The sequence below is a fragment of the Telmatherina bonti genome, assembly GCF_933228915.1.
Source record: "Telmatherina bonti genome assembly, chromosome: 5".
Lineage (NCBI taxonomy): Eukaryota > Metazoa > Chordata > Actinopteri > Atheriniformes > Telmatherinidae > Telmatherina > Telmatherina bonti.
Genome location: NC_136623.1, coordinates 42,633,419 through 42,659,062, shown reverse-complemented (window position 1 = coordinate 42,659,062; position 25,644 = coordinate 42,633,419). Strand labels below are relative to the sequence as shown.

General features: G+C 39.7%; 1 protein-coding gene across 2 annotated transcripts in view; it reads left to right on the top strand.

Moving 5' to 3' along the window:
* The first annotated feature begins 4,707 nt into the window (after positions 1-4,707).
* rrp15 (ribosomal RNA processing 15 homolog) overlaps positions 4,708-25,644 on the top strand; it is a 40,319-nt gene continuing 19,382 nt past the window's right edge. For both annotated transcript variants that reach the window (XM_079239961.1, XM_079239960.1), the window contains exons 1-2: positions 4,708-4,787; positions 6,819-7,090. In XM_079239961.1, the coding sequence (XP_079096087.1) occupies positions 4,751-4,787; positions 6,819-7,090 (309 nt within the window). In that variant the 5' untranslated portion in view covers positions 4,708-4,750. The remainder of the gene's footprint in view (positions 4,788-6,818; positions 7,091-25,644) is intronic.

Here is a 25,644-nt window from a genome sequence, read left to right as displayed (position 1 = left end):
CATCTATATTTTCTCGTTCAGTCTTAGCAATTCATATCTGACCCATAAAATGTCATAATGTAAAAATATGTCTAATATATTCATATCAAGTGAATACATTGTCGTCTCGTGATTTTTCCATATTTTTTTAAACATAAATACGATGCAGATTTATGGCATCAGTGGTAACCATAGTAATGGACGGTTCACTAAAAACTGGCGCTATATCGGCATTAACAGTTTACGTCATAGACACTACAATGCTTAATCTGGCAGTTCAACAATGATCAATGAACAGAACCTACAACATTCATCATTTGTAACATGTATAACCTATCTTTGTCCAATACGCCGGATAAGAACAGCTAACATTTACGTGTGCTAATCTATGGCCCTAACTCTACAGAGTCGGCAACCGCTGCCCCAAACAAATGATCGGATCCATAACTGTCGTCAGTGATACATTAGCAGGCTGCAGTATACCTTAGTATACAGTACTACAGTAGCCAATAGTATACATCTCTTCCATTCTAGATTGCGCCATCTGTTGGCAGCAAACTTTAGTAGTTCTGACTTGCCCTTGATTTTTTTTTTTTAAACGTACACAGTTTTTTCACATAAATATGACCTCAAATTAGGCATTTTTTCTGAGGATTTCATGCCAGTTTGGAGGGTGTGTTGTAAGGAAGATTTTTCTGCATATTTTTGTCTCTTTCAAGACTTGTTATGATGAGTCTCCATGGCAACAAAAGACTTGTTTACAATCGGGATCAACCGATTAACCTATCCCAAATCAGGATTATCAGCGAAACAACACATCAAATCCCGATGGAGTTGAAGAGAAAGAGAAGAGGATGCAGAGCGGGAGTCAGAGAGCGAAGAAAGTGATGGAGATTTAAACCATTTCTCCCGACCGTCTTAATGGGTAATGTGAGATCGCTAACTAACAAAATGGACGAGCTTGAGATGCTAACAAGATCTCAGAAAGAATACAGAGAATGCAGTGTTATGTGCTTCACCGAGACATGGCTGCATGAACACATCCCTGACTGTAATGTGTCTGTACCGGGCTTTAAAACGGTCCGTGCAGACCGCAGTAGACAACACAGCGGAAAGCTAAAGGGTGGTGGAATTGCAGTGCTGGTTAACCAGCGTTGGTGTCATCCTGGACATGTTAACTGTCAAGGAGAAGATATGCACAAGGGACATGGAACTGTTAGCTGTGAGCTTCCGTCCATTTTATTTACCCAGAGAGTTTACCTGTGTTATTCTGGTAGCGGTTTATATAATACCTGGTACCGCACCAGACACAGCCTGTGACGTCATCAGTTCCGTCGTTGCTCGGCTACAAACACAGCATCCAAACTCATTCATGGCGATCTCCGGAGACTTCAACAACGTCTCCCTCTCTGCAACTCTACCAACATTCCAGCAGTTTGTCAGCTGCTCCACCAGAGAAAATAAGATGTTGGACTTATTTAATGCAAATATGAATAATGGATCCAGTTGTTCTGCCCTGCCTCCTTTAGGAAGATCTGACCATAATCTGGTTCTTCTCACCTCCACCTACAAGCCCGTCGTTCAGCAGCAACCAGTCATCACAAAGACTATCAAAATCTGGTCTGCTGAAGCTGAAGATACTCTTAGAGGAGGCTTTGAGGCTACAGACTGGAACGTCCTCTGTGAACCTCATGGAGACGACATCAACGCCATGACTTAGTGTGTGACAGATTACATAAACTTCTGTGTGGACAGCATCGTCCCAACAAGAACAGTGAGGTGCTTCCCCAATAACAAACCCTGGATCACCAGTGACCTGAAAAAGCTGCTGAACATCAAAAAGAAAGCCTTCAGGGATGGAGACAGGGAGTTATTGAGGGCAACACAAAAACAACTTAAAACACAAACTAAGAAGTGCAAGGAGGACTACAGGAAGAAGTTAGAAAGTCAGCTCCAGCAGAATAACCTGAGGGATGTGTGGTCTGGAATGAAGAAGATCACCGGCTTCAAGTTAAAGGGGGACCAGCCTGATGGAGGTCTGGACAGAGCTAATGAGCTGAACATATTCTTCACCAGGTTCAGTTCACCCCCTACCTCCAGCCCAACAGACCACACACCCTCCATAAGCCCACTGCTTTCCTGTCACGCCTCCAATCTGTCACCCTGCAGCTCAGTCATGGACCAGAACACAGCTTCATCTCCCTCCACATCAGGACATCCTGAGACCTCCACCTTGTTTGTCTCCTGCAATCAGGTTAAGAAGCAACTTGAGAAACTGAACCAGAACAAGGCTGCAGGTCCAGATGGTGTCAGTCCCAGAGTTCTCAAGACCTGCTCAGAACAACTATGTCCGATTCTCCAGCACCTTTTCAACACCAGTCTGAGACAAAATAGAGTCCCAGTGCTGTGGAAAACCTCCTGCCTTGTTCCAGTGCCTAAAAAAACACAACCAGCTGAACCAAGTGGCTACAGACCAGTTGCCCTGACATCTCACATCATGAAAGTCCTGGAGAGACTCTTACTGGCTCACCTCAACAAGCAAGTAAACACCTTTCAGGACCCATTCCAGTTTGCATATCGTAATGGACTTGGGGTTGAAGATGCCATCATATACCTGCTCCAGAGAGCACACTCTCATCTGGACCATTCAGGCAGCACTCTGAGGGTCATGTTCTTTCATTTCTCAGTGCTTTTAATACCATTCAGCCTGCTTTGTTATGTGAGAAGCTCCATAAATTCCAGGTGGATACCTCCACAACCACCTGGATCTATGACTACCTCACAAACAGACCCCAGTTTGTGAGACTGAAAGGTTGTGTGTCTGAGATGGAGGTCAGCAGCACTGGTGCACCACAAGGAACTGTACTCTGGCCATTCCTCTTCACTCTGTACACCTCAGACTTCCAGTACAACTCTGAGTCCTGTCATCTGCAGAAATACTCTGATGACTCTGCAGTTGTGGGGTGTATCAGGGATGGACAAGAAGCAGAGTACAGAGAACTGGTCAGTCAGTTTGTTAAATGGTGCGGTGACAATCATCTCATATTAAATAGCAGCAAAACAAAAGAGATGATTGTTGACTTCAGGAGGAAGAAGAATAAACAAAGCACTGTTTCCATCCTGGGAGAGGAGGTGGAGGTGGTGGAGGAATACAAGTATCTTGGAGTTCAGCTGGACAACAAACTGGACTGGAAATGCAACACTGACTACATCTACAAGAAAGGTCAGAGCAGACTGTACTTCTTAAGGAAGCTGAGATGGTTTAACGTCTGCACCAAGATGTTGCATATCTTCTATAAGTCTGTTGTAGAGAGTGCAGTCAGCTTTGCAGCATCTGCTGGAGTAGTAGCATCAGAACCAGACTTGAAGAGAATCAACAAACTGATCCAGAAAACTGCTTCTGTGCTTGGAGTAACTCTGGAGCCGCTGGAGCTGATTGTCCAAAGAAGAATGCTGCACAAGCTGATGAAGATGATGGAGGATTCTTCACACCCTCTCCACAACACAGTGATGAAACAACAAAGTGTGTTCAGTGAGAGGCTTCTTCAGGTCCGATGTAAGACTGAAAGATACAGAAGATCATTCCTGCCAGCAGCCATCAGCCTCCAGAACAAGACCTCCTCTAGTTATTATTATATACTACAATATTTCCCTTTGGGGATGAATAAAGTATTTCTCATTTCATCAGAATAATAACGGAATAATTTAATACTTTTATACAAATGAATCCCGGCCTGGACTGGCGTTAAACTCCGCCATTATTTACATGGTAAACTGATGGAAAGGCCATCCTCTTCTGCTACGTCAGCAAATTGGCGTCGATTTAGTGCGCGAAGTGTCCATCGCTCCACATTTCATTTATGGGCGGGTTTAGGGCAGCATCCGGGTACTTTCAGTGCACTGAGTTTTTTGCGTAAAAGTCAGTGTAAACGCACTGAAACATAGTGGTGTTAGTGCGCTGATTGAGACACACCCAGTCTACAAAAGATGGGCGGAGCCTCGATGACGTCACACGTAGGTTTCTGAAGAACTGAATTGAAGCTCAGTGGGCGGTTCCTACCATCGCCATCTTGGCAGGGGCATGTGTGTCGTCCCGGAAAATACAAATATGGGCAAAGAGGTGAAGCTGAGAGGGGGGGCTGTGAGCGTCATGGTGGATGATTGACATCGAGCGGACTCCGAGCTTTCTTTGGCGAAGAACTAACCGAGCTAACCCGGAGATAACAGGAGCTAACCAGCTAACGGAGGTAAGCGGGCTAAAGCTAAGTCACGTTGTTAACCGGCTAAAAACCGCGGTTGTTCTACATTCTCCTGACTTGAAGCGGGAGATCAGGTACCTGTCAATCAAAAGGACACGCCCCTAAATATGCCGAACTTCGAGATTAAATTACTTTTAAACGGACAAGTTAGAAAAAAATTCACTCCCCCAACAGTTGTCATGCAGGTAAACCTGATCTATTGGGGATTTGATCTGTTTTGCAGCCCCTAGTGGATGAAGGGAGAAATGCAGTTTTATGCAGTTCTGCCTGTGCTTCACTTTTAACCGCCGGAGGTTGCCGCTTGCTGCAGATCTACGTCTGACTGCAGATCTACGCCTGACTGCAGATCTACATCTGACTGCAGGTCTATATCTGGCTCGTAGCCCCGCCCACCTGTTGCCTTTTACAAACAGGAAACGGGCTGATGAAACGTTTCCTGGTCCGTCCCTCATTTCTTCCACAGAACTTTGTTCCGCGTGTTTCTGCACGGAGTTGTTTCTGTGACGTTCATCATGGCTGTGAGGAAAGCGCACGTGGCAGAAGTCGCAGGTGAGTTTTTACGTGTTTGTTGTTTGTTGTTGTTTGTCATGTTGTGGTGACGTTGGCTTCGGGATTAACCAATCACACCGATCGATCTGAAACGGAAGGAAGTCAGACTAATTTAATGGAGGAAGAACTGGACCGCCACAGTCCTGCTAGACCTAGAGACCCAGTTCCCGGTTCCTAACCCCAAACCAGTCCCGCTAGACCTGGAGACTCAGTTCCCGGTTCCTAACCCCAAACCAGTCCCGCTAGACCTGGAGACTCAGTTCCCGGTTCCTAACCCCAAACCAGTTCCGCTAGACCTGGAGACCCAGTTCCCGGTTCCTAACCCCAAACCAGTCCTGCAGAGTTCCAGACTTCTAACCAAGACCTGTGTAGACCTGGTCCTGGAAGAGGTCGAGACGAGTCCTTCATCCGGATTGTGGATGAAATCCTGAAACTTTACATCAACAGCTGATCAGATCAGAGAGTCCTGGACCTCATTCATCATCATCATCACCATCACCATCATGATCATCACCATCATCACCATCATGATCATCACCATCATCATCGTGGTGTGGAACTCCGTGACCCTGGAAACGTCACGTTTCCATGGAGACGTGAAGTTTCCAGATTCTGAGGCTAAAATGATGTAAAATGAATGTATGAACAGATAAAGCAGAATAAAGAGCAACCAGAAGTTTGTAGAAATAACACACACAGATCAGCAGTGACCAAGACTTTTCTCATCTACATCATTCTCTCACGTCTGAAACACCCGCACACACACACACACACACACACACACACACACACACACACACACACACACACACACACACACACAGTCTCCATGTTTCCACATGTCTTCCTGCTACTATCTACCTGCTGTCCTCACTGCAGCACCTCCACCTCAGCTGCATCCCAAACGTCTTCTTGGCTTTATTCCAGCCATAGAGGATCATTATTTTCCTGCTTTTCTCATCACTTGTTGATCTTTGGCTGCTCCTGATTGGACGTTACCGTCAGTTTAAGCTCTCTGATTGGTGGAAAGTCTGACAGGAAGTGTCTTCATCATCATGTCCAGGTGAAAATAGAGGTCTCTTAGCAACATGGTAGTGATGGTGATGAAGATGTGATAAATAACGGTGGATTTACCATCTAGAGTCTCTGAATAAACACTGCATCTGGATTGTAAACCTCCTGGACGGATAGAAACGCTGGAAAACCTCTGTAGACCAGCTGGAGGGTCACATGACCATCCCAGTTCCACACCACTGTGATGATGATGATGCTGTAAAAGGAGAAAGACCTCTGATTTATATCGTATCACACTTTTAAGATGCAGGAAGTGGGATCCTCTGCGGAGCTCTGAGGAACCAGTCCAGGGTTCAGGTGGGCGAGCAGGGAGGTTGCTGGTTCAGATCCTGCCTCAGCCCCATCTGCCGTTGTGCCCCCGGGCCAGACACTCCCCCCTCCTTGCCTCCGGTGTCGGCATGACCGCTTTGCTCCACATGTATGTTACCAGCAGCACGTATGAGGTCAGCCTGAGTGCCTCGGGAGGAGCGGCGCCACAGGGCTGCAGGTGGCGCCACGACACGGCTCCTCGGAGGATTCGTACGGCTGGCTCGCAGCAGAACGAACCGCGTTGTTTGCCATTTTAACCGTCATTCCCCTGACAGATCCTACGAAACGTTCACATCCTCAATGTTTTTCATGAAACATGGTGGATGCTGCAGAAGTCCAGCCAAAACGCCAACAAACCTGAACCCAGTCTGTCATTCCCGGGAAAACTGCGGCATTATGGAGTGGGCTTAACGCCACCTCCACATCCGGATTTTCACTCAGCAGGGACGCCACATTCTCTACCTGTAATAACACGTGTAATTAACATCTTCCATCTGCTACAGAAGCTTCAGGACAGTGTGGCATGACCCTGGGACTGCTTTCCACACACACTGCTTCTGGCATTTTGTCCGTCGTCCAGCTGCAGTGCCCACAGGTCAGACAGAACCGCTCTGGTCTGTTTACCACATGACTCTGCTTGTGATCCAGGAGACATCATGGAGAACCACCCTCAGTCTGATGGACGGTGTGCTGGAGAGGATGGTGACGGAACATCAGATGGCGAAGGAGGAAGTAGCAGAGATGCTGCTGGATGGAGTGAAGAGGAGGGTGAAGGTGATGAAGGTGTGGGTGGATGGGCGGATGCCATGGCAACAATCCTGGGGAAGAAAAGTTCGAAGGCCGGGATCCTGGTGAAGAGCAAAGAGCTGGAGAAAATGAAGGCAGCAGAGAGACGGGAGCAGCAGAAGAGACAGAAACAGGTAGAAACACGTGCACTCGTTGCTTCAGGTTATTACAGGTCAGGTTCTTACAGGTTATTACAGGTCAGGTTTTTACAGGTCAGGTTATCACAGGTTATTACAGGTTATTACAGGTCAGGTTATTACAGGTCATTACAGGTCAGGTTATTACAGGTTATTACCAGTTATTACAGGTCATGTTACTACAGGTTATTAATGGTCAGGTTATTACAGGTCAGCTTATTACAGGTTATTACAGGTCAGGTTATTGCGGGTCAGGTTATTACAGGTTATTACCGGTTATTAAAGGTCATGTTACTTCAGGTTATTACAGGTCAGGTTATTACAGGTCAGGTTATTACAGGTTATTACAGGTCAGGTGATGCAGGTTATTACAGGTCAGGTTATTACAGGTCAGGTTATGACAGGTTATTACAGGTCAGGTTATTACAGGTTATTACAGGTCAGGTTATCACAGGTTATTACAGGTTATTACAGGTCAGGTTATTACAGGTTATTACAGGTCAGGTTATTACAGGTTATTACCAGTTATTACAGGTCATGTTACTACAGGTTATTAATGGTCAGGTTATTACAGGTCAGCTTATTACAGGTTATTACAGGTCAGGTTATTGCGGGTCAGGTTATTACAGGTTATTACCGGTTATTAAAGGTCATGTTACTTCAGGTTATTACAGGTCAGGTTATTACCGGTCAGGTTATTACAGGTTATTACAGGTCAGGTGATACAGGTTATTACAGGTCAGGTTATTACAGGTTAAGTTATTACAGGTTATTACAGATCAGGTTATGACAGGTTATTACAGGTCAGTTTATTACAGGTCAGGTTATGACAGGTTATTACAGGTCAGGTTATTACAAGTCAGGTTATTACAGGTCAGGTTATTACAGCTTATTACAGGTTATTACAGTTCAGGTTATTACAGATCAGGTTATGACAGGTTATTATAGGTCAGGTTATTACAGGTTATTACAGGTCAGGTTATTACAGGTTATCGGTTATTACAGGTCATGTTACTACAGGTTATTACAGTTCAGGTTATTACAGGTTATTACAGGTCAGGTTATTACAGGTTATTACAGGTTAAGTTATTATATGTTATTACAGGTCAGGTTATTACAGGTTATTACAGGTCAGGTTATTACAGATCAGGTTTTTACAGGTCAGGTTATTACAGGTTATTACAGGTCAGGTGATACAGGTTATTACAGGTCAGGTTGTTACAGGTTATTATCGGTTATTACAGGTCATGTTTCTACAGGTTATTACAGGTCAGGTTATTACAGGTTATTACAGGTCAGGTTATGACAGGTTATCATCGGTCAAGTTATTACAGGTCATTACAGGCTATTACTGGTCAGGTTATTACATTTATTACAGGTTATTACAGTTCAGGTTTTTAGGGGTCAGGTTATTACAGGTCAGGTTATTACAGGTTATTACAGGTCAGGTTATTACAAGTCAGGTTTTTACAGGTCAGGTTATTACAGGTTATTACAGGTCAGGTTATAACCGGTTATTACAGGTCATGTTACTACAGGTTATTACAGTTCAGGTTATTACAGTTCAGGTTATTACAGTTCAGGTTATTACAGGTTATTACAGATCAGGTTATGACAGGTTATTATAGGTCAGGTTATTACAGGTTATTACAGGTCAGGTTATTACGTGTTATTACAGGTCAGGTTATTACAGGTTATTACCGGTTATTACAGGTCATGTTACTACTGGTTATTACAGGTCACGTTATTACAGGTCAGGTTATTACAGGTTAAAACAGGTCAGGTTATGACAGGTTATTATAGGTATTGTTTCTACAGGTTATTACAGGTCATGTTATTACAGGTCAGGTTATTACAGGGCAAGTTATTACGGGTTATTACAGGTCAGGTTATTACAGGTCCGGTTATTACAGTTCAGTTTATTACGGGTTACTACAGGTTATTACAGGTCAGTTTACTACAGGTCATGTTATTACAGGTCAGGTTTTTACATGTCAGGTTTTTACAGGTCAGGTTTTTACAGGTCAGGTTTTTACAGGTCAGGTTATTACAGGTTAAGTTATTAGAGGTTATTACAGGTCAGGTTATGTCAGGTTATATAGGTCAGGTTATTACAGGTTATTACAGGCTATTACAGGTCAGGTTGTTACAGGTTATTACAGGGCAAGTTATTACGGGTTATTACAGGTTATTACAGGTCAGGTTATTACTGGTCCGGTTATTACAGTTCAGTTTATTACGGGTTATTACAGGTTATTACAGGTCAGTTTACTACAGGTCATGTTATTACAGGTCATGTTACTACAGGTCAGGTTATTACAGTTCAGGTTATTACAGGTCAGGTTATTACAGGTTAAGTTATTACAGGTCAGGTTTTTACAGGTCAGGTTATTACAGGTTATTACAGGTCAGGTGATACAGGTTATTACAGGTCAGGTTGTTACAGGTTATTATCGGTTATTACAGGTCATGTTTCTACAGGTTATTACAGGTCAGGCTATTACAGGTTATTACAGGTAGGGTTATGACAGGTTATCATCGGTCAAGTTATTACAGGTCATTACAGGCTATTACTGGTCAGGTTATTACATTTATTACAGGTTATTACAGTTCAGGTTTTTAGGGGTCAGGTTATTACAGGTCAGGTTATTACAGGTTATTACAGGTCAGGTTATTACAAGTCAGGTTTTTACAGGTCAGGTTATTACAGGTTATTACAGGTCAGGTTATAACCGGTTATTACAGGTCATGTTACTACAGGTTATTACAGTTCAGGTTATTACAGTTCAGGTTATTACAGGTCACGTTATTACAGGTCAGGTTATTACAGGTTAAAACAGGTCAGGTTATGACAGGTTATTATAGGTATTGTTTCTACAGGTTATTACAGGTCATGTTATTACAGGTCAGGTTATTACAGGTTATTACAGGTCAGGTTATTACAGGGCAAGTTATTACGGGTTATTACAGGTCAGGTTATTACAGGTCCGGTTATTACAGTTCAGTTTATTACGGGTTACTACAGGTTATTACAGGTCAGTTTACTACAGGTCATGTTATTACAGGTAAGGTTTTTACAGGTCAGGTTATTACAGGTCAGGTTATTACAGGTCAGGTTATTACAGGTTAAGTTATTACAGGTTATTACAGGTCAGGTTATGTCAGGTTATATAGGTCAGGTTATTACAGGTTATTACAGGCTATTACAGGTCAGGTTGTTACAGGTTATTACAGGGCAAGTTATTACGGGTTATTACAGGTTATTAGAGGTCAGTTTATTACTGGTCCGGTTATTACAGTTCAGTTTATTACGGGTTATTACAGGTTATTACAGGTCAGTTTACTACAGGTCATGTTATTACAGGTCATGTTACTACAGGTCAGGTTATTGCAGTTCAGGTTATTACAGGTCAGGTTATGTCAGGTTATTATAGGTCAGGTTATTACAGGCTATTACAGGTCAGGTTTTTACGGGTCAGGTTATTACAGGTCAGGTTTTTACAGGTCAGGTTATTACAGGTTATTACACGTCAGGTGATACAGGTTATTACAGGTCAGGTTTTTACAGGTCAGGTTATTACAGTTCAGGTTATTACAGGTCAGGTTATTACAGGTTAAGTTATTACAGGTTATTACAGGTCAGGTTATGACAGGTTATTACAGGTCAGTTTATTACAGGTCAGGTTATGACAGGTTATAACAGGTCAGGTTATAACAGGTCAGGTTATGTCAGGTTATTATAGGTCAGGTTATTACAGGTTATTACAGACTATTACAGGTCAGGTTATTATGTTTATTACAGGTTATTACAGGTCAGGTTTTTACGGGTCAGGTTATTACAGGTTATTACAGGTCAGGTTATTACAAGTCAGGTTATTACAGGTTATTACACGTCAGGTGATACAGGTTATTACAGGTCAGGTTTTTACAGGTCAGGTTATTACAGGTTATTACAGGTGAGGTTATTACAGGTCAGGTTATGACAGGTTATCATAGGTCAAGTTATTACAGGTCATTACAGGCTATTACAGGTCAGGTTATTACATTTATTACAGGTTATCACAGTTCAGGTTTTTAGGGGTCAGGTTATTACAGGTCAGGTTATGACAGGTTATTACACGTCAGTTGATACAGGTTATTACAGGTCAGGTTTTTACAGGTCAGGTTATTACAGTTCAGGTTATTACAGGTCAGGTTATTACAGGTTAAGTTATTACAGGTTATTACAGGTCAGGTTTTTACGGGTCAGGTTATTACAGTTCAGGTTATTACAGGTCAGGTGATACAGGTTATTACAGGTCAGGTTATTACAGGTCAGGTTTTCACAGGTCAGGTTATTACAGGTTATTACAGGTCAGGTTATTACAGGTCAGGTTATGACATGTTATTACAGGTCAGGTTTATACCGGACAGGTTATTACAAGTTAATACAGGTCAGGTTATGACATGTTATTACAGGTCAGGTTATCACGGGTCAGGTTATTACAGATTATTACAGGTCAGGTTATGACAGGTTATTACAGGTCAGTTTATTACAGGTCAGGTTATGACAGGTTATAACAGGTCAGGTTATGTCAGGTTATTATAGGTCAGGTTATTACAGGTTATTACAGACTATTACAGGTCAGTTTATTACAGGTCAGGTTATGACAGGTTATTACAGGTCAGTTTATTACAGGTCAGGTTATGACAGGTTATAACAGGTCAGGTTATAACAGGTCAGGTTATGTCAGGTTATTATAGGTCAGGTTATTACAGGTTATTACAGACTATTACAGGTCAGGTTATTATGTTTATTACAGGTTATTACAGGTCAGATTTTTACGGGTCAGGTTATTACAGGTTATTACAGGTCAGGTTATTACAAGTCAGGTTATTACAGGTCAGGTTTTTACAGGTCAGATTATTACAGGTTATTACAGGTCAGGTTATTACAGGTTATTAACTGTTATTACAGGTCATGTTACTACAGGTTATTACAGTTCAGGTTATTACAGGTTATTACAGGTCAGGTCATCACAGGTTATTACAGGTCAGGTTATTACCAGTTATTACAGGTCATGTTACTACAGGTTATTACAGGTCAGGTTATTACAGGTTATTACAGGTCAGGTTATTACAAGTCAGGTTATTGCAGGTCAGGTTACTACAGGTTATTACTGGTCAGGTTATCATAGGTTATTACAGGTCGGGTTATTACAGGGCAGGTTATTACAGGTGATTATAGGTCAGGTTATTATAGGTTATTACAGGTCAGGTTATTACAGGTTATTACAGGTCAGGTTATGACAGGTTATTATAGGTCAGGTTATTACAGGTTATTACAGGCTGTTACAGGTCAAGTTATTACATTTATTACAGGTTATTACAGTTCAGGTTATTACAGGTCAGGTTATTACAGGTCAGGTTATGACATGTTATTACAGGTCAGGTTTATACCGGACAGGTTATTACAGGTTATTACAGGTCAGGTTATGACATGTTATTACAGGTCAGGTTATCACGGGTCAGGTTATTACAGGTTATTACAGGTCATGTTACTACAGGTTATTAAAGTTCAGGTTATTACAGGTTATTAAAGGTCAGGTTATTACAGGTCAGGTTATTACATTTATTACAGGTTATCACAGTTCAGGTTTTTAGGGGTCAGGTTATTACAGGTCAGGTTATGACAGGTTATTACACGTCAGTTGATACAGGTTATTACAGGTCAGGTTTTTACAGGTCAGGTTATTACAGTTCAGGTTATTACAGGTCAGGTTATTACAGGTTATTACCGGTTATTACAGGTCATGTTACTACTGGTTATTACAGGTCAGGTTATTACAGGTCACGTTATTACAGGTCAGGTTATTACAGGTTAAAACAGGTCAGGTTATGACAGGTTATTATAAGTATTGTTTCTACAGGTTATTACAGGTCATGTTATTACAGGTCAGGTTATTACAGGTTATTACAGGTCAGGTTATTACAGGGCAAGTTATTACGGGTTATTACAGGTCAGGTTATTACAGGTCCGGTTATTACAGTTCCGTTTATTACGGGTTACTACAGGTTATTACAGGTCAGTTTACTACAGGTCATGTTATTACAGGTCAGGTTTTTACAGGTCAGGTTTTTACAGGTCAGGTTATTACAGGTCAGGTTATTACAGGTTAAGTTATTACAGGTTATTACAGGTCAGGTTATATAGGTCAGGTTATTACAGGTTATTACAGGCTATTACAGGTCAGGTTGTTACAGGTTATTACAGTTCAGTTTATTACGGGTTATTACAGGTTATTAGAGGTCAGTTTATTACTGGTCCGGTTATTACAGTTCAGTTTATTACGGGTTATTACAGGTTATTACAGGTCAGTTTACTACAGGTCATGTTATTACAGGTCATGTTACTACAGGTCAGGTTATTACAAGTCTGGTTATTACAGGTCAGGTTTTTACAGGTCAGGTTATTACAGGTCAGGTGATACAGGTTATTATCGCTTATTACAGGTCATGTTACTACAGGTTATTAAAGTTCAGGTTATTACAGGTTATTACAGGTCAGGTTATTACAGGTTATTACAGGTGAGGTTATTACAGGTCAGGTTATGACAGGTTATCATAGGTCAAGTTATTACAGGTCATTACAGGCTATTACAGGTCAGGTTATTACATTTATTACAGGTTATCACAGTTCAGGTTTTTAGGGGTCAGGTTATTACAGGTCAGGTTATGACAGGTTATTACACGTCAGTTGATACAGGTTATTACAGGTCAGGTTTTTACAGGTCAGGTTATTACAGTTCAGGTTATTACAGGTCAGGTTATTACAGGTTAAGTTATTACAGGTTATTACAGGTCAGGTTTTTACGGGTCAGGTTATTACAGTTCAGGTTATTACAGGTCAGGTGATACAGGTTATTACAGGTCAGGTTATGACAGGTTATTACAGGTCAGGTTATTACAGGTTTTTACAGGTCAGGTTATTACAGGTCAGGTTATGACATGTTATTACAGGTCAGGTTTATACCGGACAGGTTATTACAGGTTAATACAGGTCAGGTTATGACCTGTTATTACAGGTCAGGTTATCACGGGTCAGGTTATTACAGGTTATTACAGGTCAGGTTATGACAGGTTATTACAGGTCAGTTTATTACAGGTCAGGTTATGACAGGTTATAACAGGTCAGGTTATGTCAGGTTATTATAGGTCAGGTTATTACAGGTTATTACAGACTATTACAGGTCAGGTTATTATGTTTATTACAGGTTATTACAGGTCAGGTTTTTACGGGTCAGGTTATTACAGGTTATTACAGGTCAGGTTATTACAAGTCAGGTTATTACAGGTCAGGTTTTTACAGGTCAGATTATTACAGGTTATTACAGGTCAGGTTATTACAGGTTATTAACGGTTATTACAGGTCATGTTACTACAGGTTATTACAGTTCCGGTTATTACAGGTTATTACAGGTCAGGTCATCACAGGTTATTACAGGTCAGGTTATTACCAGTTATTACAGGTCATGTTACTACAGGTTTTTACAGGTCAGGTTATTACAGGTTATTACAGGTCAGGTTATTACAAGTCAGGTTATTGCAGGTCAGGTTACTACAGGTTATTACTGGTCAGGTTATCATAGGTTATTACAGGTCGGGTTATTACAGGGCAGGTTATTACAGGTGATTATAGGTCAGGTTATTATAGGTTATTACAGGTCAGGTTATCACGGGTCAGGTTTTTACAGGTTATTACAGGTCATGTTACTACAGGTTATTAAAGTTCAGGTTATTACAGGTTATTACAGGTCAGGTTATTACAGGTGAGGTTATTACAGGTCAGGTTATTACATTTATTACAGGTTATCACAGTTCAGGTTTTTAGGGGTCAGGTTATTACAGGCCAGGTTATGACAGGTTATTACACGTCAGTTGATACATGTTATTACAGGTCAGGTTTTTACAGGTCAGGTTATTACAGTTCAGGTTATTACAGGTCAAGTTATTACAGGTTATTACCGGTTATTACAGGTCATGTTACTACTGGTTATTACAGGTCAGGTTATTACAGGTCACGTTATTACAGGTCAGGTTATTACAGGTTAAAACAGGTCAGGTTATGACAGGTTATTATAGGTATTGTTTCTACAGGTTATTACAGGTCATGTTATTACAGGTCAGGTTATTACAGGTTATTACAGGTCAGGTTATTACAGGGCAAGTTATCACGGGTTATTACAGGTCAGGTTATTACAGGTCCGGTTATTACAGTTCTGTTTATTACGGGTTACTACAGGTTATTACAGGTCAGTTTACTACAGGTCATGTTATTACAGGTCAGGTTATTACAGGTCAGGTTATTACAGGTCAGGTTATTACAGGTTAAGTTATTACAGGTTATTACAGGTCAGGTTGTTACAGGTTATTACAGGGCAAGTTATTACGGGTTATTACAGGTTATTAGAGGTCAGTTTATTACTGGTCCGGTTATTACAGTTCAGTTTATTACGGGTTATTACAGGTTATTACAGGTCAGTTTACTACAGGTCATGTTACTACAGGTCAGGTTATTACAGTTCAGGTTATTACAGGTCAGGTTATTACAGGTTAAGTTATTACAGGTTATTACATGTCAGGTTATAACAGGTCAGGTTATGTCAGGTTATTATAGGTCAGGTTATTACAGGCTATTACAGGTCAGGTTATTACGTTTATTACAGGTTATTACAGGTCAGGTTTTTACGGGTCAGGTTATTACAGGTCAGGTTTTTACAGGTCAGGTTATTACAGGTTATTACACGTCAGGTGATACAGGTTATTACAGGTCAGGTTATTACAAGTCTGGTTATTACAGGTCAGGTTTTTACAGGTCAGGTTATTACAGGTCAGGTGATACAGGTTATCGCTTATTACAGGTCATGTTACTACAGGTTATTAAAGTACAGGTTATTACAGGTTATTACAGGTCAGGTTATTACAAGTCAGGTTATTACAGGTTATTACACGTCAGGTGATACAGGTTATTACAGGTCAGGTTTTTACAGGTCAGGTTATTACAGGTTATTACAGGTGAGGTTATTACAGGTCAGGTTATGACAGGTTATCATAGGTCAAGTTATTACAGGTCATTACAGGCTATTACAGGTCAGGTTATTACATTTATTACAGGTTATCACAGTTCAGGTTTTTAGGGGTCAGGTTATTACAGGTCAGGTTATGACAGGTTATTACACGTCAGTTGATACAGGTTATTACAGGTCAGGTTTTTACAGGTCAGGTTATTACAGTTCAGGTTATTACAGGTCAGGTTATTACAGGTTAAGTTATTACAGGTTATTACAGGTCAGGTTTTTACGGGTCAGGTTATTACAGTTCAGGTTATTACAGGTCAGGTTATTACAGGTTAAGTTATTACAGGTTATTACAGGTCAGGTTTTTACGGGTCAGGTTATTACAGTTCAGGTTATTACAGGTCAGGTGATACAGGTTATTACAGGTCAGGTTATTACAGGTCAGGTTTTCACAGGTCAGGTTATTACAGGTTATTACAGGTCAGGTTATTACAGGTCAGGTTATGACATGTTATTACAGGTCAGGTTTATACCGGACAGGTTATTACAGGTTAATACAGGTCAGGTTATGACAGGTTATTACAGGTCAGTTTATTACAGGTCAGGTTATGACAGGTTATTACAGGTCAGTTTATTACAGGTCAGGTTATGACAGGTTATAACAGGTCAGGTTATAACAGGTCAGGTTATGTCAGGTTATTATAGGTCAGGTTATTACAGGTTATTACAGACTATTACAGGTCAGGTTATTATGTTTATTACAGGTTATTACAGGTCAGATTTTTACGGGTCAGGTTATTACAGGTTATTACAGGTCAGGTTATTACAAGTCAGGTTATTACAGGTCAGGTTTTTACAGGTCAGATTATTACAGGTTATTACAGGTCAGGTTATTACAGGTTATTAACTGTTATTACAGGTCATGTTACTACAGGTTATTACAGTTCAGGTTATTACAGGTTATTACAGGTCAGGTCATCACAGGTTATTACAGGTCAGGTTATTACCAGTTATTACAGGTCATGTTACTACAGGTTATTACAGGTCAGGTTATCACAGGTTATTACAGGTCAGGTTATTACAAGTCAGGTTATTGCAGGTCAGGTTACTACAGGTTATTACTGGTCAGGTTATCATAGGTTATTACAGGTCGGGTTATTACAGGGCAGGTTATTACAGGTGATTATAGGTCAGGTTATTATAGGTTATTACAGGTCAGGTTATTACAGGTTATTACAGGTCAGGTTATGACAGGTTATTATAGGTCAGGTTATTACAGGTTATTACAGGCTGTTACAGGTCAAGTTATTACATTTATTACAGGTTATTACAGTTCAGGTTTTTAGGGGTCAGGTTATTACAGGTCAGGTTATTACAAGTCTGGTTATTACAGGTCAGGTTTTTACAGGTCAGGTTATTACAGGTCAGGTGATACAGGTTATTATCGCTTATTACAGGTCATGTTACTACAGGTTATTAAAGTTCAGGTTATTACAGGTTATTACAGGTCAGGTTATTACAGGTTATTACAGGTCAGGTTATTACATTTATTACAGGTTATCACAGTTCAGGTTTTTAGGGGTCAGGTTATTACAGGTCAGGTTATGACAGGTTATTACACGTCAGTTATTACAGGTTATTACAGGTCAGGTTATTACAGGTCAGGTTATGACAGGTTATTACACGTCAGTTATTACAGGTTATTACAGGTCAGGTTATTACAGGTCAGGTTATGACATGTTATTACAGGTCAGGTTTATACCGGACAGGTTATTACAGGTTATTACAGGTCAGGTTATGACATGTTATTACAGGTCAGGTTATCACGGGTCAGGTTATTACAGGTTATTACAGGTCATGTTACTACAGGTTATTAAAGTTCAGGTTATTACAGGTTATTACAGGTCAGGTTATTACAGGTGAGGTTATTACAGGTCAGGTTATTACATTTATTACAGGTTATCACAGTTCAGGTTTTTAGGGGTCAGGTTATTACAGGTCAGGTTATGACAGGTTATTACACGTCAGTTGATACAGGTTATTACAGGTCAGGTTTTTACAGGTCAGGTTATTACAGTTCAGGTTATTACAGGTCAGGTTATTACAGGTCAGGTTATTACCGGTTATTACAGGTCATGTTACTACTGGTTATTACAGGTCAGGTTATTACAGGTCAGGTTATTACATGTCACGTTATTACAGGTCAGGTTATTACAGGTTAAAACAGGTCAGGTTATGACAGGTTATTATAAGTATTGTTTCTACAGGTTATTACAGGTCATGTTATTACAGGTCAGTTTATTACAGGTTATTACAGGTCAGGTTATTACAGGGCAAGTTATTACGGGTTATTACAGGTCAGGTTATTACAGGTCCGGTTATTACAGGTCCGGTTATTACGGGTTACTACAGGTTATTACAGGTCAGTTTACTACAGGTCATGTTATTACAGGTCAGGTTTTTACAGGTCAGGTTTTTACAGGTCAGGTTATTACAGGTCAGGTTATTACAGGTTAAGTTATTACAGGTTATTACAGGTCAGGTTATATAGGTCAGGTTATTACAGGTTATTACAGGCTATTACAGGTCAGGTTGTTACAGGTTATTACAGGGCAAGTTATTACGGGTTATTACAGGTTATTAGAGATCAGTTTATTACTGGTCCGGTTGTTACAGTTCAGTTTATTACGGGTTATTACAGGTTATTACAGGTCAGTTTACTACAGGTCATGTTATTACAGGTCATGTTACTACAGGTCAGGTTATTGCAGTTCAGGTTATTACAGGTCAGGTTATGTCAGGTTATTATAGGTCAGGTTATTACAGGCTATTACAGGTCAGGTTATTACGTTTATTACAGGTTATTACAGGTCAGGTTTTTACGGGTCAGGTTATTACAGGTCAGGTTTTTACAGGTCAGGTTATTACAGGTTATTACACGTCAGGTGATACAGGTTATTACAGGTCAGGTTTTTACAGGTCAGGTTATTACAGTTCAGGTTATTACAGGTCAGGTTTTTACAGGTTAAGTTATTACAGGTTATTACAGGTCAGGTTATGACAGGTTATTACAGGTCAGTTTATTACAGACAGGTTATAACAGGTCAGGTTATAACAGGTCAGGTTATTATAGGTCAGGTTATTACAGACTATTACAGGTCAGGTTATTATGTTTATTACAGGTTATTACAGGTCAGATTTTTACGGGTCAGGTTTTTACAGGTTATTACAGGTCAGGTTATTACAAGTCAGGTTATTACAGGTCAGGTTTTTACAGGTCAGATTATTACAGGTTATTACAGGTCAGGTTATTACAGGTTATTAACGGTTATTACAGGTCATGTTACTACAGGTTATTACAGTTCAGGTTATTACAGGTTATTACAGGTCAGGTCATCACAGGTTATTACAGGTCAGGTTATTACCAGTTATTACAGGTCATGTTACTACAGGTTATTACAGGTCAGGTTATTACAGGTTATTACAGGTCAGGTTATTACAAGTCAGGTTATTGCAGGTCAGGTTACTACAGGTTATTACTGGTCAGGTTATCATAGGTTATTACAGGTCAGGTTATTACAGGTTATTACAGGTCAGGTTATGACAGGTTATTATAGGTCAGGTTATTACAGGTTATTACAGGTCAGGTTATGACAGGTTATTATAGGTCAGGTTATTACAGGTTATTACAGGCTTTTACAGCTCAACTTATTACATTTATTACAGGTTATTACAGTTCAGGTTTTTAGGGGTCAGGTTATTACAGGTCAGGTTATTACAAGTCTGGTTATTACAGGTCAGGTTTTTACAGGTCAGGTTATTACAGGTCAGGTGATACAGGTTATTATCGCTTATTACAGGTCATGTTACTACAGGTTATTAAAGTTCAGGTTATTACAGGTTATTACAGGTCAGGTTATTACAGGTTATTACAGGTGAGGTTATTACAGGTCAGGTTATGACAGGTTATCATAGGTCAAGTTATTACAGGTCATTACAGGCTATTACAGGTCAGGTTATTACATTTATTACACGTTATCACAGTTCAGGTTTTTAGGGGTCAGGTTATTACAGGTCAGGTTATGACAGGTTATTACACGTCAGTTGATACAGGTTATTACAGGTCAGGTTATTACAGTTCAGGTTATTACAGGTCAGGTTTTTACAGGTCAGATTATTACAGGTTATTAACGGTTATTACAGGTCATGTTACTACAGGTTATTACAGTTCCGGTTATTACAGGTTATTACAGGTCAGGTCATCACAGGTTATTACAGGTCAGGTTATTACCAGTTATTACAGGTCATGTTACTACAGGTTTTTACAGGTCAGGTTATTACAGGTTATTACAGGTCAGGTTATTACAAGTCAGGTTATTGCAGGTCAGGTTACTACAGGTTATTACTGGTCAGGTTATCATAGGTTATTACAGGTCGGGTTATTACAGGGCAGGTTATTACAGGTGATTATAGGTCAGGTTATTATAGGTTATTACAGGTCAGGTTATCACGGGTCAGGTTTTACAGGTTATTACAGGTCATGTTACTACAGGTTATTAAAGTTCAGGTTATTACAGGTTATTACAGGTCAGGTTATTACAGGTGAGGTTATTACAGGTCAGGTTATTACATTTATTACAGGTTATCACAGTTCAGGTTTTTAGGGGTCAGGTTTTTACAGGTCAGGTTTTTACAGGTCAGGTTATTACAGTTCAGGTTATTACAGGTCAAGTTATTACAGGTTATTACCGGTTATTACAGGTCATGTTACTACTGGTTATTACAGGTCAGGTTATTACAGGTCACGTTATTACAGGTTAAGTTATTACAGGTTATTACAGGTGAGGTTATTACAGGTCAGGTTATGACAGGTTATCATAGGTCAAGTTATTACAGGTCATTACAGGCTATTACAGGTCAGGTTATTACATTTATTACAGGTTATCACAGTTCAGGTTTTTAGGGGTCAGGTTATTACAGGTCAGGTTATGACAGGTTATTACACGTCAGTTGATACAGGTTATTACAGGTCAGGTTTTTACAGGTCAGGTTATTACAGTTCAGGTTATTACAGGTTAAAACAGGTCAGGTTATGACAGGTTATTATAGGTATTGTTTCTACAGGTTATTACAGGTCATGTTATTACAGGTCAGGTTATTACAGGTTATTACAGGTCAGGTTATTACAGGGCAAGTTATCACGGGTTATTACAGGTCAGGTTATTACAGGTCCGGTTATTACAGTTCTGTTTATTACGGGTTACTACAGGTTATTACAGGTCAGTTTACTACAGGTCATGTTATTACAGGTCAGGTTATTACAGGTCAGGTTATTACAGGTCAGGTTATTACAGGTTAAGTTATTACAGGTTATTACAGGTCAGGTTGTTACAGGTTATTACAGGGCAAGTTATTACGGGTTATTACAGGTTATTAGAGGTCAGTTTATTACTGGTCCGGTTATTACAGTTCAGTTTATTATGGGTTATTACAGGTTATTACAGGTCAGTTTACTACAGGTCATGTTACTACAGGTCAGGTTATTACAGTTCAGGTTATTACAGGTCAGGTTATTACAGGTTAAGTTATTACAGGTTATTACATGTCAGGTTATAACAGGTCAGGTTATGTCAGGTTATTATAGGTCAGGTTATTACAGGCTATTACAGGTCAGGTTATTACGTTTATTACAGGTTATTACAGGTCAGGTTTTTACGGGTCAGGTTATTACAGGTCAGGTTTTTACAGGTCAGGTTATTACAGGTTATTACACGTCAGGTGATACAGGTTATTACAGGTCAGGTTATTACAAGTCTGGTTATTACAGGTCAGGTTTTTACAGGTCAGGTTATTACAGGTCAGGTGATACAGGTTATCGCTTATTACAGGTCATGTTACTACAGGTTATTAAAGTTCAGGTTATTACAGGTTATTACAGGTCAGGTTATTACAAGTCAGGTTATTACAGGTTATTACACGTCAGGTGATACAGGTTATTACAGGTCAGGTTTTTACAGGTCAGGTTATTACAGGTTATTACAGGTGAGGTTATTACAGGTCAGGTTATGACAGGTTATCATAGGTCAAGTTATTACAGGTCATTACAGGCTATTACAGGTCAGGTTATTACATTTATTACAGGTTATCACAGTTCAGGTTTTTAGGGGTCAGGTTATTACAGGTCAGGTTATGACAGGTTATTACACGTCAGTTGATACAGGTTATTACAGGTCAGGTTTTTACAGGTCAGGTTATTACAGTTCAGGTTATTACAGGTCAGGTTATTACAGGTTAAGTTATTACAGGTTATTACAGGTCAGGTTTTTACGGGTCAGGTTATTACAGTTCAGGTTATTACAGGTCAGGTTATTACAGGTTAAGTTATTACAGGTTATTACAGGTCAGGTTTTTACGGGTCAGGTTATTACAGTTCAGGTTATTACAGGTCAGGTGATACAGGTTATTACAGGTCAGGTTATTACAGGTCAGGTTTTCACAGGTCAGGTTATTACAGGTTATTACAGGTCAGGTTATTACAGGTCAGGTTATGACATGTTATTACAGGTCAGGTTTATACCGGACAGGTTATTACAGGTTAATACAGGTCAGGTTATGACAGGTTATTACAGGTCAGTTTATTACAGGTCAGGTTATGACAGGTTATTACAGGTCAGTTTATTACAGGTCAGGTTATGACAGGTTATAACAGGTCAGGTTATAACAGGTCAGGTTATGTCAGGTTATTATAGGTCAGGTTATTACAGGTTATTACAGACTATTACAGGTCAGGTTATTATGTTTATTACAGGTTATTACAGGTCAGATTTTTACGGGTCAGGTTATTACAGGTTATTACAGGTCAGGTTATTACAAGTCAGGTTATTACAGGTCAGGTTTTTACAGGTCAGATTATTACAGGTTATTACAGGTCAGGTTATTACAGGTTATTAACTGTTATTACAGGTCATGTTACTACAGGTTATTACAGTTCAGGTTATTACAGGTTATTACAGGTCAGGTCATCACAGGTTATTACAGGTCAGGTTATTACCAGTTATTACAGGTCATGTTACTACAGGTTATTACAGGTCAGGTTATCACAGGTTATTACAGGTCAGGTTATTACAAGTCAGGTTATTGCAGGTCAGGTTACTACAGGTTATTACTGGTCAGGTTATCATAGGTTATTACAGGTCGGGTTATTACAGGGCAGGTTATTACAGGTGATTATAGGTCAGGTTATTATAGGTTATTACAGGTCAGGTTATTACAGGTTATTACAGGTCAGGTTATGACAGGTTATTATAGGTCAGGTTATTACAGGTTATTACAGGCTGTTACAGGTCAAGTTATTACATTTATTACAGGTTATTACAGTTCAGGTTTTTAGGGGTCAGGTTATTACAGGTCAGGTTATTACAAGTCTGGTTATTACAGGTCAGGTTTTTACAGGTCAGGTTATTACAGGTCAGGTGATACAGGTTATTATCGCTTATTACAGGTCATGTTACTACAGGTTATTAAAGTTCAGGTTATTACAGGTTATTACAGGTCAGGTTATTACAGGTTATTACAGGTCAGGTTATTACATTTATTACAGGTTATCACAGTTCAGGTTTTTAGGGGTCAGGTTATTACAGGTCAGGTTATGACAGGTTATTACACGTCAGTTATTACAGGTTATTACAGGTCAGGTTATTACAGGTCAGGTTATGACAGGTTATTACACGTCAGTTATTACAGGTTATTACAGGTCAGGTTATTACAGGTCAGGTTATGACATGTTATTACAGGTCAGGTTTATACCGGACAGGTTATTACAGGTTATTACAGGTCAGGTTATGACATGTTATTACAGGTCAGGTTATCACGGGTCAGGTTATTACAGGTTATTACAGGTCATGTTACTACAGGTTATTAAAGTTCAGGTTATTACAGGTTATTACAGGTCAGGTTATTACAGGTGAGGTTATTACAGGTCAGGTTATTACATTTATTACAGGTTATCACAGTTCAGGTTTTTAGGGGTCAGGTTATTACAGGTCAGGTTATGACAGGTTATTACACGTCAGTTGATACAGGTTATTACAGGTCAGGTTTTTACAGGTCAGGTTATTACAGTTCAGGTTATTACAGGTCAGGTTATTACAGGTCAGGTTATTACCGGTTATTACAGGTCATGTTACTACTGGTTATTACAGGTCAGGTTATTACAGGTCAGGTTATTACATGTCACGTTATTACAGGTCAGGTTATTACAGGTTAAAACAGGTCAGGTTATGACAGGTTATTATAAGTATTGTTTCTACAGGTTATTACAGGTCATGTTATTACAGGTCAGTTTATTACAGGTTATTACAGGTCAGGTTATTACAGGGCAAGTTATTACGGGTTATTACAGGTCAGGTTATTACAGGTCCGGTTATTACAGGTCCGGTTATTACGGGTTACTACAGGTTATTACAGGTCAGTTTACTACAGGTCATGTTATTACAGGTCAGGTTTTTACAGGTCAGGTTTTTACAGGTCAGGTTATTACAGGTCAGGTTATTACAGGTTAAGTTATTACAGGTTATTACAGGTCAGGTTATATAGGTCAGGTTATTACAGGTTATTACAGGCTATTACAGGTCAGGTTGTTACAGGTTATTACAGGGCAAGTTATTACGGGTTATTACAGGTTATTAGAGATCAGTTTATTACTGGTCCGGTTGTTACAGTTCAGTTTATTACGGGTTATTACAGGTTATTACAGGTCAGTTTACTACAGGTCATGTTATTACAGGTCATGTTACTACAGGTCAGGTTATTGCAGTTCAGGTTATTACAGGTCAGGTTATGTCAGGTTATTATAGGTCAGGTTATTACAGGCTATTACAGGTCAGGTTATTACGTTTATTACAGGTTATTACAGGTCAGGTTTTTACGGGTCAGGTTATTACAGGTCAGGTTTTTACAGGTCAGGTTATTACAGGTTATTACACGTCAGGTGATACAGGTTATTACAGGTCAGGTTTTTACAGGTCAGGTTATTACAGTTCAGGTTATTACAGGTCAGGTTTTTACAGGTTAAGTTATTACAGGTTATTACAGGTCAGGTTATGACAGGTTATTACAGGTCAGTTTATTACAGACAGGTTATAACAGGTCAGGTTATAACAGGTCAGGTTATTATAGGTCAGGTTATTACAGACTATTACAGGTCAGGTTATTATGTTTATTACAGGTTATTACAGGTCAGATTTTTACGGGTCAGGTTTTTACAGGTTATTACAGGTCAGGTTATTACAAGTCAGGTTATTACAGGTCAGGTTTTTACAGGTCAGATTATTACAGGTTATTACAGGTCAGGTTATTACAGGTTATTAACGGTTATTACAGGTCATGTTACTACAGGTTATTACAGTTCAGGTTATTACAGGTTATTACAGGTCAGGTCATCACAGGTTATTACAGGTCAGGTTATTACCAGTTATTACAGGTCATGTTACTACA